The following is an 18,462-nucleotide window of genomic DNA, read 5'->3' as shown; positions in this document are numbered from 1 at the left end:
AGTTTCAATTTCAGTGCTTGTGATTTGTCTGCTTATATTTTCTATTTCTTCCTGTTTCAATCTCAGAAGATTGTGCTTTTCTAAGAATTTGTCAATTTCTTCTAGCGTGTCTATTTTATTGGCATATACTTGCTTGTAGTAATCTCACATGATCCTTTGTATTTCTGCAGTGTCAGTGTTACTTCCTTTTCATTTCTAATTCTGTTGATCTGAGTCTTCTCCCTTTTTTTCTTGATGAGTCTGGCTAGTGGCTTATCAATTTTGTTTATCTTCTCAAAGAACCAGCTATTAGTTTTATTGATCTTTGCTATTGTTTCCTTCATTTCTTTTTCAATTATTTCTGATCTGATCTTTATGATTTCTTTCTTTCTGCTAACTTTGGTTTTTTTGGGTTTTTTGGTTCTTCTTTCTCTAATTGCTTTAAGGTGTAAGGTTAGGTTTTTATTTGAGATTTTTTTTTGTTTCTTGAGGTAAGATTGTATTGCTATAAACTTCCCTCTTAGAACTGCTTTTGCTGAATCCCATACGTTTTGGATCATTGTATTTTCATTGTCATTTGTTTCTAGGTATTTTTTGATTTCCTCAGTGATCTCTTGGTTATTTAGTAGCGTATTGTTTAGCCACCATGTGTTTGTATTTTTTCTAGATTTTTTTTCCTGTAATTGATATCTAGTCTCATAGCATTGTGGTCAGGAAATATACTTGATATGATTTCAAATTTCTTAAATTTACCAAGGTTTGATTTGCAACCCAAGATATGATCTATCCTGGAGAATGTTCCATGAGCACTTGAGAAAAATGTGTATTCTGTTGTTTTTGGATGAAATGTCCTATAAATATCAATTAAGTCCATCTTGTTTAATGTATCATTTAAAGCTTGTGTTTCCTTATTTATTTTCATTTTGGATGATCTGTCCATTGGTGACAGTGGGGTGTTAGAGTCCCCTACTATGATTGTGTTACTGTCAATTTCCCCTTTTATGGCTGTTAGCATTTGCCTTATGTATTGAGGTGCTCCTATGTTGGGTGCATAAATATTTACAATTGTTATATCTTCTTCTTGGATTGATTCCTTGATAATTATGTAGTGTCCTTCCTTGCCTCTTGTAATAGTCTTTATTTTAAAGTCTATTTTGTCTGATATGAGAATTGCTACTCCAGCTTTCTTTTGATTTCAATTTGCATGGAATATCTTTTTCCATCCCCTCACTTTCAGTCTTAATGTGTCCCTAGGTCTGAAGTGGATGTCTTGTAGACAGCATATATATGGGTCTTGTTTTTGTATTCATTCAACCAGTCTGTGTCTTTTGGTTGGAGCATTTAATCCATTTACATTTAAGGTATTTATTGATATGTATGTTCCTATTACCATTTTCTTAATTGTTTTGGGTTTGTTTTTACAGGTCTTTTCCTTCTCTTGTGTTTCACGCCTAGAGAATTTCCTTTAGCACTTGTTGTAAAGCTGGTTTGGTGGTGCTGAATTCTCTTAGCTTTTGCTTGTCTGTAAAGGTTTTAATTTCTGCATCGAATCTGAATGAGATCCTTGCTGGGTAGAGTAATCTTGGTTGTAGGTATTTCCCTTTCATCACTTTAAATATGTCCTGCCACTGCCTTCTGCCTTGCAGAGTTTCTGCTGAAAGATCAGCTGTTAACCTAGGGGGATTCCCTTTTATGTTATTTGTTGCTTTTCCCTTGCTTTTAATTTTTTTTCTTTGCATTCAATTTTTGATATTTTGATTAATATGTGTCTTGGCATGTTTCTCCTTGGATTTATCCTGTATGGGACTCTCTGCACTTCCTGTGCTTGATTGACTATTTCTTTCCCCATGTTAGGGAAGTTTTCAACTCTAATCTCTTCAAATATTTTCTCTGTCCCTTTCTTTTTCTCTTCTTCTTCTGGGACCCCTATAATTCGAATGTTGGTGCGTTTAATGTTGTCCCAGAGGTCTCTGAGACTGTCCTCATTCTTTTCATTCCTTTTTCTTTATTCTGCTCTGCAGTAGTTATTTCCACTATTTTATCTTCCAGGTCACTTACCCGTTCTTCTGCCTCAGTTACTCTGCTATTGATTCCTTCTAGAGAATTTTTAATTTCATTTATTGTGTTGTTCATTATTGTTTGTTTGCTCTTTAGTTCTTCTAGGTCCTTGTTAAACGTTTCTTGTATTTTCTCCATTCTATTTCCAAGATTTTGGATCATCTTTACTATCATTACTCTGTATTCTTTTTCAGGTAGACTGCCTGTTTCCTCTTCATTTGTTTGGTCTGGTGGGTTTTTACCTTGCTCCTTCATCACTTCATATTTCTCTGTCTTCTCATTTTGTTTAACGTACTGTGTTTGGGGTCTCCTTTTCACAGGCTGCAGGTTCGTAGTTCCTGCTGTTTTTGATGTCTTGCCCCAGTGGGTGAGGTTGAACTAGTGGCTTGTGCAAGCTTCCTGGTGGGAGGGACTGGTGTCTGTGTTCTGTTGGGTGGGGCTGGATCTTGTGTTTCTGGTGGGCAGGGCCATGTCCGGTGCTGTATTTTGGGGTGTTTGTGAACTTAGTATGATTTTAGGCAGCCTCTCTGGTAACAGGTGAGGTTGTGTTCCTGTCTTACTAGTTTTTTGGCATGGGGTGTCCAGCAGTGGAGCTTGCTGGCCGTTGGGTGGACCTGGGTCTTAGCATTGAGATGGGGATCTCTGGGAGATCTCTCACTGATTGATAGTACATGGGGTTGGGAGGTCGCTGGTGGTCCAATGTCCTGAACTCAGCTCTCCCACCTCAGAGGCCCAGGCCTGACACCAGGCCAAAGCACCAAGACCCTGTCAGCCACATGGCTCAGAAGAAAAGGGAGAAAAGAGGAAAGAAAATTTTTTAAAAATTTAAAAAACTAAAATTTAATAAATTATTAACATAAAAAATAATAATTTTTTAAAAAGAGAGAGCAACTGAACCAATAAACAAATCCACAAGTGATAACAAGCGCTAAAAACTAAACTAAGATAAACATAAAAATCAGAAACAAATCAGTTGCAGACAGCAAACTTCAAGTCTACAGTTGCTCCCAAAGTCCACCGCCTCAATTTTGGGAACATTTGTTGTCTATTTAGGTATTCCACAGATGCAGGGTACATCAAGTTGATTGTGGGGATTTAATCCGCTGCTCCTGAGGCTGCTGGGAGAAATTTCCCTTTCTCTTCTTTGTCCGCTCAGCTCCTGGGGTTCAGCTTTGGTTTTGGCCCCGCCTATGGTATAGGTCTTCTGAGGGCATCTGTTCCCCACCCAGACAGGAGGGGGTTAAAGCAGCAGCTGATTAGGGGGCTCTTGCTCACTCAGGCCAGGGGGAGGGAGGGGTACAGTAGTCATAATTGGAATGTGGGGCGAGCCTGTGGTGGTATAGGCCGGTGTGACATTGCAACAGCCTGAGGCATGGCGTGTGTTCTCCCAGGAAAGTTGTCCCTGGATCACAGGACCTTGGCAGTGGTGTGCTGCACAGGCTCCTGGGGTGGTGTGGATAGTGACCTGTGCTTGCACACAAGATTCTTGGTGGCAGCGGTAGCAGCCTTAGCATTTCATGCCCATCTCTGGGGTCTGAGTTGACAGCCATGGCTGGTGCCTGTCTCTGGAGGTCATTTAGGTGGTGCTCTGCCTTCTGTGGGCAGACGGGGAAGGAATCCCCTCTCCTCGTGCACCCCAAAACAATTGTCTCTTGCCTCTTCGGCAGTTCCAGACTTTTTCCCGGACTCCATCCCGGCTAGCTGTGGTGCACTAGCCCCTTTTAGGCTGTGTTCATGCAGCCAACCCCAGTCCTCCCCCTGGGATATGAACTCCAAAGCCTGAGCCTCAGCTCCCAGCCCCCACCCGCCCCGGCGGGTGAGCAGACAAGCCTCTTGGGCTGGTGAGTGCTGGTCGGCACAGATCCTCTGTGCAGGAATCTCTCCGCTTTGCCCTCTGCACCCCTGTTGCTGTGCTCTCCTCCGTGGCTCCGAAGCTTCTCCCCCGCCCACCTCCCGTCCCCACCAGTGAAGGGGCTTCCTAGTGTGTGGCAACTTTTCCTCCTTCACAGCTCCCTCCAAAGGTGCAAGTCCCGTCCCTATTCTTTTGCCTCTGCTTTTTCTTTGTTCTTTTGCCCTTACCCAGGTACATGGGATTTTCTTGCCTTTTGGGAAGTCTGAGGTCTTCTGCCAGCATTCAGTAGGTGTTCTGTAGGAGTTGTTCCACTTGTAGATGTATTTTTGATGTATTTGTGGGGAGGAAGGTGATTTCCACATCTTCCTCCTCCACCATCTTGAAGGTCCCCCCCAGTTCCTATACTTTTTATGGCCTAATTCCCTATTTTATAAGTTTGAGGCAATGGAACCAAATTGATGTACCTTATTTACCTCTAGAGTGATTTCGGTACTTATGGTCATGTAGATTATTTATATAGGTTCAATAAGAATCGGTCCTTTTTCTTACCAGAATATAATTAAATATTCACTATGCCAAAAATTCCACTTAATTAGGTGTGATAAGCCCTTTATTAAGGAACAAAGACTACATTTTACATGTGAGAATGACATCTACGAAGTCCTCCCAGGAAAACTTCTCTGGGATGGCTTTATGACTTATGAAATTCCAGCCTTACTGGTAGTAAAAATTTCATTTCCTGGCAGGCATATTAACAAATATGGGAATCTTAGAGAAAATAGTGCTAATAAGGATGGTAAAATTTCTTCTGACACAAAAGTTATTCCCAGCCCTAGGAGTTTTACAAGCCTCCAGACAGAAGTTCACTGTCAAGCCTCAATGTCATGTGGCTCTAATTCTGTTAGCCACTCAAAAAGGAAGTGTTTATATGTTACATCAACTCCTCTTGTTATGCCTGTGGAAATAAATTTTAGTCAAATAAAACAAAATATCAATTTAATAACACTGAGTCAGAAAACTGTTAATCAGCTTAGGTTTTCTCAAAGGCAAGAACTTGCCCACAGGAAAAGCAAAACTGCAGAAGCAAAACCTGACACTTTGCTCTGCTTCATTCATGACTGAGTACCACTGCGGGGTGGGGGTGGGGACATTCTACATCTGGAGATAATCCAAAAACAACAGGCTATCGTGACTGGCTCAGGACTCCAAAATAATAAACTCTGATTATTTCTCATAAATATAGACTCTGGCAAAAACAATTTTTTTCTCCTTGATTTTTACTATGCTAACAAGTGAAGATAAACTGTGAATATGATGGACATGTGAGAAAGCTGCTGATTTCTACCATGAATATTGTAGCCTTGGTCATCTTCTTTTCCCTTTAAATACTTGTTGTGATTTGTATTTGACAAACCAATCTTTCTTTCTGAACTTGGACTCCATTTTAGCTTTTGCAGTGAATTGTTTATTTGTCCAAATGTTTCTGTCTCTGAGTCTTTGACGGCATTTACTATGTGCTGACACTAACACCATATGCTGGAGCTGAGGATTTGGAAATGAACTTGGAGGAAGACACCTGCCTGTAAATAAAGAACTTCCCCTCAGATATTTGGCGGGATGTTAACACCACCTTCATTTGCTCTGACACTCCATGCAAAAGGAACGGATCCTCAAAACAGTTACGCCTAAGAGGCCACCCCTCTCGTCTGTGCCTCTCTTGCCCTACCTCATGCTTCAACCACTCTTGAATCCTCCCAGGTCTTGGAACATGGCAGCCTCTTCCCACCCCAGGCTTCTTCTGTTTCTCCTGCCTCACATGTTTTTGCCAAGCTAGTATCTGTTCCTTCACAATTCAGCTGAAACATCATTTCCCAAGGAAGAGTTCCCTGACCACCTGTAGCCTTTTATAAACTCTCCTAACCCTCAGAATTGCCTTGTTGAACTTTTCACAGTTGTAATAAATTATTTATGTGATCCTTTGTTTAATGTCCATATTCTTTGCCAGACCATGTACTTCATGAGGACAGGCACTGATTCTCTGTTTTCGCTCACCTTTCTGCCCTCACCACCTCCCACCGTACAAGGCAACTGTGTGTTCTCAGTAAGCATTGGTTGAATGAGTAAAAGAATGATAAGAGCAGCGTGGGGGCTTAGAACAATTGGACCAGGGAAAAATTGTCAGGATGTTTGTTTTGCGATTTCATCCTACCTCCTGAGTTGGTTATTCACAAGGTGACAAGAACTATTGAAAGAGATGAAATTTCTAGAATTTCAGGTTCCAAACAAAATAGAAGAGTTTGGAGTTACGTACCATCTTGAGATCATTCATTTTTTCGGTCGTTCAATAAATACTTTACTAAGCATCTACTATGTGTCAAGCACTAGGGATGGACACAAAGGTGAATAAAACAGACACATTCCTTGCCTTTACTGAGTTTACAGTCTAGTGAGGGAGGCAGACATTAATGACATCCACCCTGACACACGAGATGTAAAATTATAACCGAGTCATGTGCTAGGAGGAGAGGTACAAAGTACACTGACAGCCCCAGTAGGGGTTATCCCTCACTAGGGAGTCTGCCTTTTCCACAGGTGCCTGCTGAGCTGCAATCTGAAGGATGAGTAGGAGTGTTTAATTAAGAATATGCAGAGTATGACCTGCTGAATAAGGATGCACAAACCATACACCCAGAGTGGGCAGGTAACTCCCTCACTGTCTGACCTTCCACTTTGGGGAAATGAAAACCCCAGGGCAGTTTTGATTGAAGGCACAGTTTCAATACACTCACACAAAGAAAGTAAAGTGACAAGATTTATTACTTACAGATTCCAGAAACAGAGGAGGGAGGTGTGCATTGAGCTGGGGGCAGGGGCAGTCCTCTGTCCTGGGTCACAAGCCAGCAGGAGACAGAGAGTAAGCGCCTTTTACTTATAAGGTGGTTGGGGAGCACCACTAACTTTTCCAGGGCTCAACTTTAAGTGCTTATTTTAAAAGGTGTCCTGGGAAATGCAAAGCAGGACCTTGTGGCTGGAATCCTAAACTCAGGTCCTTATCTAAATGTCCAGACTCTGGGTATGAGCGGAGTTATACTGTAAAATGCCTAGGCAGCAACTCAAAATAGCTGCCTCTTCACAGGAAGTGATGCAAACATGAAGTTCATGCTGCTTGACGTGCCATGAATAAGTCCTTTGTCTCTGACCTCGGGTTCTTGTGTCTTCTGCCAGAATCCATGAGATTCTGTCTGTCTCATTAACTTGCAAGTAGTATAAAATCTCAGGCCCTTCATAGTTATTGACAGGCTAGTAGATGACATATACAAGGGCACTATGGTGGGAGAGAGTAAAGCAAATATAAGAAAGAAGGCATGAATGGATGAGTTATAGGGAGTGAAGGGGGCATGGCGTGAGATGAAGCTGAGAGGTGGTGTGCCATGGGACCCTTGGCCAATCCTGCTGGGGCAGGCCCAGGGGATGTCTTGGCTGTTATGACAATGCCACCTTCGTGCAGGACATGTGGAACTAATAAACTGGGTTTGGGGGAGCACAGGACAAGGCTTGGGCTAATCTGTGCCTATGAAGTATTTTTTTTTTTTTTAACATCTTTATTGGAGTATAATTGCTTTACAATGGTATGTTAGTTTCAGCTTCACAACAAAATGAATCAGTTATATATATACATATATTCCCATATCTCTTCCCGCTTGCGTCTCCCTCCCTCCCACCCTCCCTATCCCACCCCTCCAGGCGGTCACAAAGCACCGAGCTGATCTCCCTGTGCTATGCGGCTGCTTCCCACTAGCTAACTACCTTACTTTTGGTAGTGTATATATGTCCATGCCTCTTTATCGCTTTGTCACCGTTTACCCTTCCCCCTCCCCATAGCCTCAAGTCCATTCTCTAGTAAGTCTGTGTCTCTATTCCTGTTTCACCCCTAGGTTTTTCATGACATTTTTTTTTAAATTCCATATATATGTGTTAGCATACGGTATTTGTCTCTCTCTTTCTGACTTACTTCACTCTGTATGACAGACTCTAGGTCTATCCACCTCATTACAAATAGCTCAATTTCGTCTCTTTTTATGGCTGAGTAATATTCCATTGTATATATGTGCCACATTATGAAGTAATTTTTAACAAAGGAAGAGTGAACTTGGGTGTTTTCTTAACATCCTGCACCCTGTTATGAACATTTTTACGTGCCTACTACTTTGAAATACTTCTATTAGAGATTCAAGGAAGTCCACTTCCCAGTGCCCTAAACAAACAAGGGAAAGTTGTCATGGACTATCATTGCTGTCAATCATCTAGGGTACAAAAGAAGGCTAGTTGCCTTAAGAGGGTGAAGCCATGACCCTTTAGTATTCGTGAGTATGACTCTGGACAAACTGCTTTCTGACCATTTCTCTTAATAAAGAGATGTTTCTAGGGAGAGGAAGGAAGAGAAGGGGGACAGAGGGAGAGACCTCACCAAGAGAGGGCTGTGAAATCAGTGTGGCTAACATTGGATTATTACCTAATATGATTGTAAAAATAAAGGTACCTGTTCAGAAGCCCTCTGTCCCATTCTGGCAATTGGAGTTCTGAACTTTTCACTCCCTGCCTATTAATTAATTTATAGCCTGCAAAGAATGGAGTTGTCCAGGATCTTTGGCCAAAAAAAAGTATCCACAAACAGGGAACAAATCATGCAGAGCCTTGTTAAGAAGTTTTGTTCTTATCTGAAGAGCGATAAGAAACCACTGAGGGATCTAGAAAGGGGTGGCATCATTACACTCAGGTGTCAACAGAGAGGAGCTGAGAGTGTGGAGATTATTTACCTCCTGAGATTGTCTGCTCCTGGGGGAAATCAAGAGTTCCCTGAATTTTTACTCCTTGGTACTTCACTGCAGCCCCAGGCTTGCCAGATTCATACTCATTTTAACGGGCCTTTCAAAAAGGAAGCAAAGGGGCACCAGGTCTCAGAGCATTCTCAGCAATTTCCCACTCCTCTCCAGCCTTTCTTTAAAATAATCAGCACAGGCCAGCTGTGAGAAACAGCTTGGCGAGGGGGAGTGGGTCAGGCAGGGTGCTGCTGGGCTCAGGGAGAGAATAAATAACAGCCTTTTTGGGGGGTTACTGCTGGTTACAGAACTCAATTGTTCCCAGTTTCAACCTGGCCAAGGGCCCGGACAGAGGGCTGGAGAGGCAAAAGTAGAGGCTGCCAGAAAAGCCCGGAAACTGCTGGCTTTTGGAGGAAGGTGAGTGGGAGGCTGAGTTACTGGCCACAGGAGCCCCCAGATCATCCACCTGATGGCTTTTCTGCCGGCAGGTGCCTCAGGAAGACCTGGCCCACGTTTTCAGAACTCTCCAGGGTTTCTCAATCCACCTCAGGCGGCCCGCAGTGCTCGGCCCCGCCACTTTCCAGCCTGCTAGTTCCTTCACTGACACACAGCTCAGTTCCTGTACATGGCATGGTTTGGGGTGCGGGGGAGTGGAGTGGGACAGGTATAAGAGGAAGTTGGACGCCCAGGGAAGCGTCCTGTCTAGGCAGCTGGGCACCAGGAGCCTGAGGGCAAAGGAAGATGCCATGCCGTGCCCCCCTCTGCTGCAGCCAGGATGGGTCTGAGGGTGGCTCAGACAGGTCTCTGGGTTGGCCACAGAGCCACTCTGCAGAGAGGCTGGCCTCCTACCTGCTGTGGGAGGGGTAGCAGAGTTGGCGGGGAGAGAGGTGAGGAGGCGGGTGTGAGGAGGCCCTTGATTCCTTTATGGTGGGGGGTGCAGGGAGCAGGGGGAAGGGCAGGAGGTACTTGCAGGGGGTCTCACCCTGGATTTCCCTTCAGGTTTTGTGGTCCTGGTGCTGCCCCAGAGCTGTAAGAAACCCCTTTTAAGTCACGGGAGGTGGGGGTGTGGTGAGGGCTGTGTGGAAGGGACCTTGCCACTGAGGTAGCGCTTTTCCAGTTTCTTCTGTGATTCAAATGGTTCAGAAATATTAGCATTTGTTAAACCAAGGTGATGAATATATAGGTGTTGATTATACTATTCTCTACTTTTCTGTATATTTAAAATTTTTGAAAATTAAAAACTTTCAAAGGCTCAGGTTCAATGAAGGCTTCAACTAATCGCTTACTGGGAACTACTAACAGGAGACCAGTAGCAGCATGGATGAGTGATGCCCAGTTATTCCTCCACAGTCAAGAGGGCAGAAAAGGCCTACTTTGCAGCAGGAAAAATTAGAATGAGCGGGGAGGAGGAACTTCCGGGTCCATTGGGATATTGTGCCCCAGCTCGGGGGATGGACTGAAGGGGCCTGGGGGCTGCCATTCTGGGTGGGTTACAAGTTAGGGGCACTCCCACAGGAAGGCAGAGAAGAGACGGGACAGAGCCTCTCAGATCAAGGACTCCACTGAAGGTCCTGCAAGACTCTCGCCTGAAGGCCAGGGTCTTCTGATATGGCTGTCGGGTCCCTCTTCTCCTGCAAAGTCACTGCCTCCAGGAAGCCTTCTTTACTTGTACCAAGTCCCATTTCATCTTTATTCATCGGCACCCCCTCACCCCATACAGTGTTCTGTTCTTAGTCTGCAGTATGTTTATCTACTATATTTGATCTTTTCTAAGCATTTTCAAAATAGACCTTATTTTCATCAGACAGAGGACTCCCCTGAGCCAGCCCTTTGCATTTAGAATTCTAACTTTGCTCACAATTCTGCCCATCAACCCTGCCCCCCAAAACCCCATTAGTGCTCAGCTCAGGGCTCAGCCAGAGGGTCCCTGGCTCAATCTTGGCCTTCTCCTCAGGTGCTGCATACAAGCTGATCTGCTACTACACCAGCTGGTCCCAGTACCGGGAGGGTGATGGGAGCTGCTTCCCAGATGCCATCGACCCCTTCCTCTGTACCCACATCATCTACAGCTTTGCCAACATAAGCAACAATGCGATCGACACCTGGAAGTGGAATAATGTGACGCTCTATGACACACTGAACACACTCAAGAACAGGTTGGGCCACTGGCTGGCCAGGGAAGGAGGAAGATGGAGGGTTAGCAGGGCTGGTCTCAGGGCAGCGTACTCCTGCTCAAGAGGGTAGGCGAGGTCCCCAGTACTCACCTCTGGGTGGAGAACTGGAGGGCCTTGGCTTAAGTGGGAAGAAGTGATGAGAGCAGGTGTCAGGGTGTAGAAGAAGGTACAGCTGAGCTCCCCTGGGAAAAGGACCCCTCTCCGTCCTCTGAGGGTGCCTCTCCACGGAGAAAGTCCTCATGACTCTATTTTGCCATATCCTGGCTTCCCCACTGGAGGGAACAAATATGGGCAACATATCTCAGAGTAACTGCCACAAATGCTTAGAAAGTCTTAGAATACTGAATCTCAGGGTTGGAAGGACCTCAGAGGCCTGATTCAGCCTCCCACCCAAAGCTAGAAGCCTGATACAGCCTCCTAAATGTGGGGCCACCCCATGTCACAGCAACTTCACTCAACCCCTGCCCTCCTGCCTCCCTGTGCCCCACAGGAATCCCAACCTGAAGACCCTTCTATCTGTTGGAGGATGGAACTTTGGTTCTCAAAGGTAGGATGACTCATCCCCCAGAGGCTGATGGAATAGGAGGAGGCATAGCTTTCTCCTCATCCACTGGATGGGGGTCACAGGGACCCCAGACTGGTCAGGCACAGGGGTCTGAATGGTTGTCAGGAGCCTGCCTCATGTACAACCACGAAATCAGAGCGCAGAGAGGGAAAGGAACTTGTCAAGAGTCACACAGCAAGGTGGCAGCCAATGCCCTTTTTACTACTTCTCAGACATGAAAACAAAGAAATTTGGGGCGGCGAGGGATACTGTCCTAAGGAGAAGGAGAGAGATGGAATGAATGGGAAATTTGGGAGTGGAGACCCTGTGAGGACATCCTGGAGTGGGTAGAATTGGAGGAGGCTTTAAAAAGGGGGCAAAGATGGCCATAGCAGCTCTCATTTACTGAGCTGTTACTATGTGTCAGGCATCCTATCCAACCATTATCACATGTAATCCTCATAATAGCACTGTGAGATGTTACATTTATGCCCATTTTACAGATGAGAAAACTGAGGCTCAGGTTATAACCTGCTCAAAGTGGCTTGGCTAGTAGGTGATAGAGCCAGGGATATCTGGCTCCAAAGCACATGGTCTTTCTAAGATAATTGGAGGTGGGTCCTGTCCCAACCATGCCCTCCTAGAGCTGTGTGGGTTCAGACTCCCAGCTCCACATGCCCAGAGACCCTTCCAGAGGGCTAAGACACCCAGCGTATTGGTACTGAGCCCTCTACTGGGCTGATTTCGGTTCTAGATTTTCCAAAATAGCCTCCAACACCTGGAGTCGCAGAACTTTCATCAAGCTGGTGCCACCAATTCTGCGGACCCATGGCTTTGATGGACTGGACCGAGCCTGGCTCTACCCCGGGCGGAGGGACAAGCAGCATCTCACCTCTCTGGTCAAGGTGCTGGTTGGGTCAGGGAAAAGGGCAGGGAGGTAGGGAGCATCAGGGAGTGGGGAGGGCAGAAGCTGTCTTCAGAGATACTCTCCTGAGGCAGGCAAAGGGGGACTGAGGCCTCTTTGCTGCAGGGTCCTGAGATCTGGACCAGGGATAAGACAAACAAGCCTGTGTCCTGAGATCTCACACAGCAAGGAAGACATCTTTTGACAACAGTGGGAGGTAGGGTGGGGTTCTAAGAGGCAGAGGTCACTAAGCGGAGAACCCATTCCTTACTGCCTGTATTCATTCCCAAACCAACACTGCCCACTCCCCAGCATGCACTGCATCAGAGGTACTCAGTTACCCCAGGGACAGAGTGATCATTTAAACAAACTGTTCATGGTACAATATAAATCACTTTAATTTTGTGTTCTCCTTTATAAGCTTGAACAAAGCACAGACCAACAGGTAAATATCTTCCAGCATCATCTGAGGACCAAGTGGGATCACTCTCTATCCTCATGGTCCCTCCAGGACAGAGAATAATTGAGTGTTGATGAGTATGCACGGGGTGTAGGGACGAGATTGGTCCAAACAGTTTTTTAGGAAAAAGATGGGTGAGTCTGAGGATGAGACCACTTTATCGTTCCCACTGAGCTCCAGTCAGGTTGGAGATTACAGCAGACAGAGAAGGCCAATGACATGCTCAGAGATCTTTCGCCTCAAGGCTTGCTGTCACTCACCTGCCTCTCTCCCAACAGGAAATGGAGGCTGAGTTTGCAAGGGAAGCCCAGGCAGGAGCAGAGCAACTCCTGCTCAGCGCGGCAGTGTCTGCTGGGAAGATTGCCATTGACAGAGGCTATGACATCGCCCAGATATCCCGGTGAATCTCCTTCCTGATGCACTCTGCCCTAGCACTCCATGTACAATCAGAAGACTGGGCTTCTAGTCCCAGTTTCTCCAAAGATGTGTGACCTTGAGCAAGTCACTTCCCCTCTGTGTGCCTCAGCCTCCCCATCTGTCAAACGGGGCAAAACGATCCCTATCCTTCCTTTTCATTTGGGGTATTGCGCTGCTCAGATGAGAAAGTCGTTATGAATGTATGTATTTGTGGAAAAGGAAGCAGGGAAAGTTATACAAACCAGCCAATCACTAGTCTCTGGAGGGGCAAGGCAGCAGTAATGATACCTTTCATTTCTAGGCTGCTGGGGAGTCCACACAGTGCTGTCACATGCAGGTGGCCCCCTCCCTTTCCTGTTCACCCCGCCCCTCCTCCTCGCCCTGCCTCCTCATGCGTGAGAATGAGCAGTCCCCAGCCAAGCAGGCTGACCTCTCGGTGGAACAACGGCATGGGTCTTAGGAAACCCAAGAGTGAGAGACAAAGGCTCTTCGCTCTGACTTTAGAATCTTCTTTAGGGTCTTAGGGAGTGTAGACTTGGTGCTTTAATTGATCACTTAGAAGGTGGGAATGATGTGGCTCTCAACCATTTGCCCCAAACACCTGAAGCTCATGTTCATGCAATCCACCTGCAGACCCTCCACCTTTGTGTGTGGAAACCTTACTTCCCACCAGGAGGAATCATAGGTTCAGGCCATCCTTTGATCCTGCTCTCTCCCGACAAGGCTAGCTGTTGATGCCACTTGTAATCTGCTTTCTCAAAGATGAATGTGGCTGGAGTGGAGGGGGTGACGTGTGTTGGAGGCCAGCTCTCAACTGTGTGCTGGGGGTGGATTGGAAGGACCCCATTCTTGCCTTGAATGCTCCTGTGGGACCCTGAGCCCACGTCCCAGTGTGGCACAAGGGAGGTGGTCCAGCAGCCTAGACAGCGGGTCACTGGGTTCTGCTGGGTTTGGGGTTAATGGCTTTTCTCTTGGCTGCCTGTTTCTCCAGCTCACATCCTGCTAGGGTGGCGCGCTTTTTCAATTTTTCGCCTTGCCCTGCATCCACCCTTCCACAGACACCTGCACTTCATCAGCCTTCTGACCTACGACTTTCATGGAGCGTGGCGCCAGACCATAGCACATCACAGCCCCCTATTCCGGGGCCGGGAAGATACAAGTTCTGACAGATTCAGCAATGCTGTGAGTGTCCCAAAGGAGGGAGGGCTGAGAGGGGACCACAGACATGCCACTTGCCAGAGCTCAGACACCAACCTCTCCACTCCTCAGTAATCCTGCAAGGGAGGGGTTATAGGGCCCACCTCACAGATGAGGAAACTGAGGCCCAAAGTTTATGCATTCTCCACAGCTCTGGGAACTGGGGAGGTGATTCTTCCATAAAGAGTCAGGACATCTCCTGACGGGCCTGTAGGGTGGACCTAGTGAAGGCAGAGGGCAGACTGAAGAGAGCACAGAGAAGGCTGGGGGCTGAGAGGGCAAGAGTCTAGTCTAGACCTGCCATTGTTTGCTGTGTAACCCGGGCCAATCGCCAGAGTTCTGCAACTATCGAACAGTAATAATCCCTTCCTATACCTAAGAGGATTTTTTTCAAGACTGAAATTACACAATGCTTTTTAGACTGACATAATAGGTTCCCAGAAGGAAGGGAATTCCAGACGCGTCTAGACCTGGAACTCCACCTTTCAAGGCAGCAGTGGGAACTGCACAACCTTTCCCCTCCTAGACCACCAGCATCTAACTGCTCAAACTGTCCTGCCCTACCCACCCACAGGACTACGCTGTGAGCTGTGTGTTGAGGCTGGGGGCCCAGGCCAATAAGCTGGTGATGGGTATCTCCACTTTTGGGAGGAGCTTCACCCTGGCCTCTTCCAAGACAGATGTGGGAGCCCCGACCTCAGGGCCAGGAATACCAGGTCGGTTCACCAAGGAGAAAGGGACCCTCACCTACTATGAGGTATGAGCTGGGGAGAAGGTAAGATTTCCCGGGGCACCCGCAGCCCCGGGGAAACTGAGCCTCCCACCCCACCCACACTGTACTCCTTTGGAAATTAAAAAAAATGTTCCAGCAGACCTAGCACTCTGGAGAAGAGGGAGGAGGAGGCCAGGCACATCCTGTCTGCACCCCCTCTGGCCACTAAGTTGGGGCCTTCCTTCTAGCCCAGGAAAAAGCAATGGCCAAGAGGTAGGTTCTTTTGTTTCGGCCCATCCTCTGCTGCTCTGTGCTGCCTTGGGCCGGTCCTCAGTGTCAAAGCACTATTTCCCACATCCCTGTTTAAGATGCAGGAAGCTAATCAGAGCCCCCATAATGCCCTCAGGTTACAGCAGCTACAGAATCCTGGGATCTTTGCATCTGTTTTAAGTAAAGTTGTGCGAAGCCTGCAGTCTCTAGGGGAAGATGTAGCCTGCAGGAAGAAGCAAGGGGCTGAGAGATTTGGGCTGTGGTGTCCCCCTGGTGACCTGCAAAGTCTCAGCACAGCTCCCCACACCACGCCTGCCCTGTTCTCTGTTCAGATCTGTGACTTTCTCCGCGGAGCCACGGTCCATAGACTCCTTGGTCAGCAGGTCCCCTATGCCACTAAGGGCAACCAGTGGGTGGGGTATGACGACCAGGAGAGCATCAAAAACAAGGTATGTACCTAAGGCCACACCCCAAGTTGAAGAGGGGGAGGGAAGCCCCCTGCACCGAGGGTGGGGCTTGGCTACAGAGGTGTTTGGGGTCTCAGGTGTCTGCTTTTCTCTCCCATGGGGAGGTGTCCAGATAGCACGCCCTCCATAAGCACCCTGGCCCAGGGAACCCAGCCCTGCCTGCTCTGGGTCTCCAGAGCAGGTGCGGTACCTGAGGAACAGGGAGCTGGCTGGCGCCATGGTGTGGGCCCTGGACTTGGATGACTTTCAGGGCACCTTCTGCGGACAGAATCTGCACTTCCCTCTCACTAGTGCTATCGAGGATGCGCTACTGAGGTGTAGCCTTCGGTTCTTGGGCACACAGTGGGGCAGAGATCACTTGGCCCTGACTGGCTAGGAGCCTGATCACCTGCCCTGCTGGGTCCCCTGTTGAGCTTCAGTCTCCCTTCCTTGGGCCCATGCGGAGGGCCACAGCTCTGCCATCTGAGCTCAGCCCTGGTGGACAGGCAGGTAGGAGTGGGGCTGTGGGACCAGCACAGTGTAAGACACGGGGTCAGCACATAGCTGCTGATTAAGGAGCATGCTCAACTACTCCAGGCCCCACGCAAGGAGATTTCTTCCACTCTCTTACCCCCAGGCCTCTATGCCTAAGGACACCCTTTTGGCAAGCTGTACCACTGCAGAGTGAAATATCTTACAAGAAGCAGCGACCACGCTAATTATATCCTCTGCAAAGCCCAGCTTGAAACCTTTACTCAGGGCCATAATCAGGTCCCCACTCCACTTCCCTTTCCTGATTCTGCAGCTGCTCAATAAAGCACTGGGGCCCGCCAGTTACTAGCGCTTGCTTCAGTCTATCTTTGTGGTCCCACTGGACCCACGGGGCTCACCTCCCCCATCTCTTCTGGATTCCTCTCTCTCAGGCTGGGTAGTCCTGAGCTGCGGAAAATGAGACCACCCTGTCCTCTGCCGGGCCCCAAGAAGTCCCCCAAAGAGGCAAGCATCGCCAGACCCATCAGTCATGGACTTAACCCAAGAGGGCTGATGGGCTTCCGGATCTTAAAGTCATTGTCGTCCAGACTTCTTGATACAGTTCCTTGTTGAAAGAAGCCTTTTCTGTTTCCAGGGGCTAGCAAGCACTAGGAAGGAAACCCTTTAACACCAACCCTTCATCTCCTCTCACCTCGGGGAGATGTAGGAGCCAACACAGGGTCAGGTTAGAGAGAGCCCTGACCCTGGACTCTCAGGGCTAGAAGGAGACACCTATGTTATCTCACATACTCTCCCTCCGTCCCAGGCCTAGAGTCTCTACAGGGCTTGAGAGCTAGCCTTCCAACCTCCCCCCACACTCTCAGTGACCAGTTGCTCATTACCTTAGAGGAACACTTTCCATTGCTGGACTGAAATCAGTCAGATGTCCTAGGGCTGTAACCCAGCCCTCTGTCTCTCCCCTCTTGGGACATAGCCCTCAGCCCATGCAGAGACCAAGACTCCTCAGCTGAGCCTGGGACATGAGGTGGGGGCCAGATGGGACGGGATGAGTCAAACGGGATGAACGCAGACCAGCCAGCCTTCCAGGCTTTATGAAGTAGAGATGTTCTCAGCAGTTTCTGTGAACTCCCAGAGCCCCAAACATGCCTTGTATCCCAAGAGAGTTCAGCTGCATGCTCCAAAACCAAAGAGAATTTATCTGTGGATTCCCTAGTGTTTGGATTATCTGTGACTTGGCCTAGTGATTTGTGACACTGGTTTGAGGTGTGGGGAAGAAAATACCTATCGGCCTCCCTGAAATCTGAACCAGCTGGAGCAGGGCAGATGCAACTGATCCCAAGGTCACTGCCAAGCTAAAGGAAAAGAGAGTGAGAACTTGGCCAGAGCTTCAGGGGTACCTGGCATTTCACTGCTGGCCAATGGGCCAAGCATTCCCTCATCCCTGCCCACTGCCTACTCTACCACACAGGGGTCTTTGAAAAGCCAGGGGCTGTGAGTCCTCCAGGGAAGTCAACCCCCACCCTACCTCCCCTGGCCACCCTTCCCCCATCCTGAGACAGTCTCTGGAGGGCTGACTCAGGGTCCTGCAGAGTTAGTCACATTCACTTATAGCTGCAGAGTCAGAGGCCAGGGATAGAGATCGGGTCTCCAGTCCTGGAGGACTGCCCAGCAGGACACTGAGTCACCCGGCAGAGGGCACGGGCACCCAAGCAGGGCAGGATCTGGAGGCTCCCCAGGCCCTCCACTGCCTCTCCCCAACAAGGACAGCCACTGGTGAGAGGTGGCCACACTCCTGTGCCCCTAAGCCCCGGGGCAGGGGGAGAGCATGCATACCACTGAGGGACCTAAATAAATTACATGTGTATTGATTTTTAAATTATGGGATATATCATACAAGCTAAAGAGTGCGTAAAATGTATTTGTTTAATTTAAAGAATTACTATACAGTGAAAGCCTGTGTAACCACCACCCAGGACAGGAAATGAGACCTCATTAGTGCCCCTGAAACTCCACAGTCACATACCTCCCTGTCCCTCTGCCCAGAGGCAGGCACTGTCCTGACCTTCCCTGCCTTCTTTTGTGGTCTCACCCGCTAGAGACACCCCTTGAAGAAGAGAGCTGGTGCTCCCCGTGCCTG

General features: G+C 47.9%; 1 protein-coding gene across 1 annotated transcript; it reads left to right on the top strand.

Annotated features, from left to right (window-relative positions):
* Positions 1-9,466: 9,466 nt before the first annotated feature.
* On the top strand, positions 9,467-16,230 carry CHI3L1 (chitinase 3 like 1). Its single transcript, XM_060141823.1, has 10 exons — positions 9,467-9,509; positions 9,709-9,738; positions 10,664-10,865; positions 11,374-11,430; positions 12,182-12,332; positions 13,070-13,191; positions 14,267-14,390; positions 14,980-15,162; positions 15,720-15,836; positions 16,036-16,230. The coding sequence occupies exons 1-10, from the start codon at positions 9,485-9,487 to the stop codon at positions 16,228-16,230; spliced, it is 1,206 nt and encodes a 401-aa protein (XP_059997806.1). The 5' UTR covers positions 9,467-9,484.
* Positions 16,231-18,462: the final 2,232 nt, after the last annotated feature.

This window comes from Lagenorhynchus albirostris, chromosome 2 (assembly GCF_949774975.1).
Source record: "Lagenorhynchus albirostris chromosome 2, mLagAlb1.1, whole genome shotgun sequence".
Classification (NCBI taxonomy): domain Eukaryota; kingdom Metazoa; phylum Chordata; class Mammalia; order Artiodactyla; family Delphinidae; genus Lagenorhynchus; species Lagenorhynchus albirostris.
The sequence above is the reverse complement of the archived record's forward strand: the minus strand, read 5'-3'. Positions and strand labels throughout refer to the sequence as shown.

What these genes read in the sequence shown, in the direction of transcription:
- CHI3L1 (XM_060141823.1), top strand. Translation starts at nt 9,485, where the DNA reads ATGGGTCTGAGGGTGGCTCAGACAG. An exon ending in TCTGAGGGTGGCTCAGACAG is followed by an intron (nt 9,510 to 9,708) that starts GTCTCTGGGTTG and finishes ATTTCCCTTCAG; the next exon opens with GTTTTGTGGTCCTGGTGCTG. An exon ending in AGGAGAGCATCAAAAACAAG is followed by an intron (nt 15,837 to 16,035) that starts GTATGTACCTAA and finishes TCTCCAGAGCAG; the next exon opens with GTGCGGTACCTGAGGAACAG.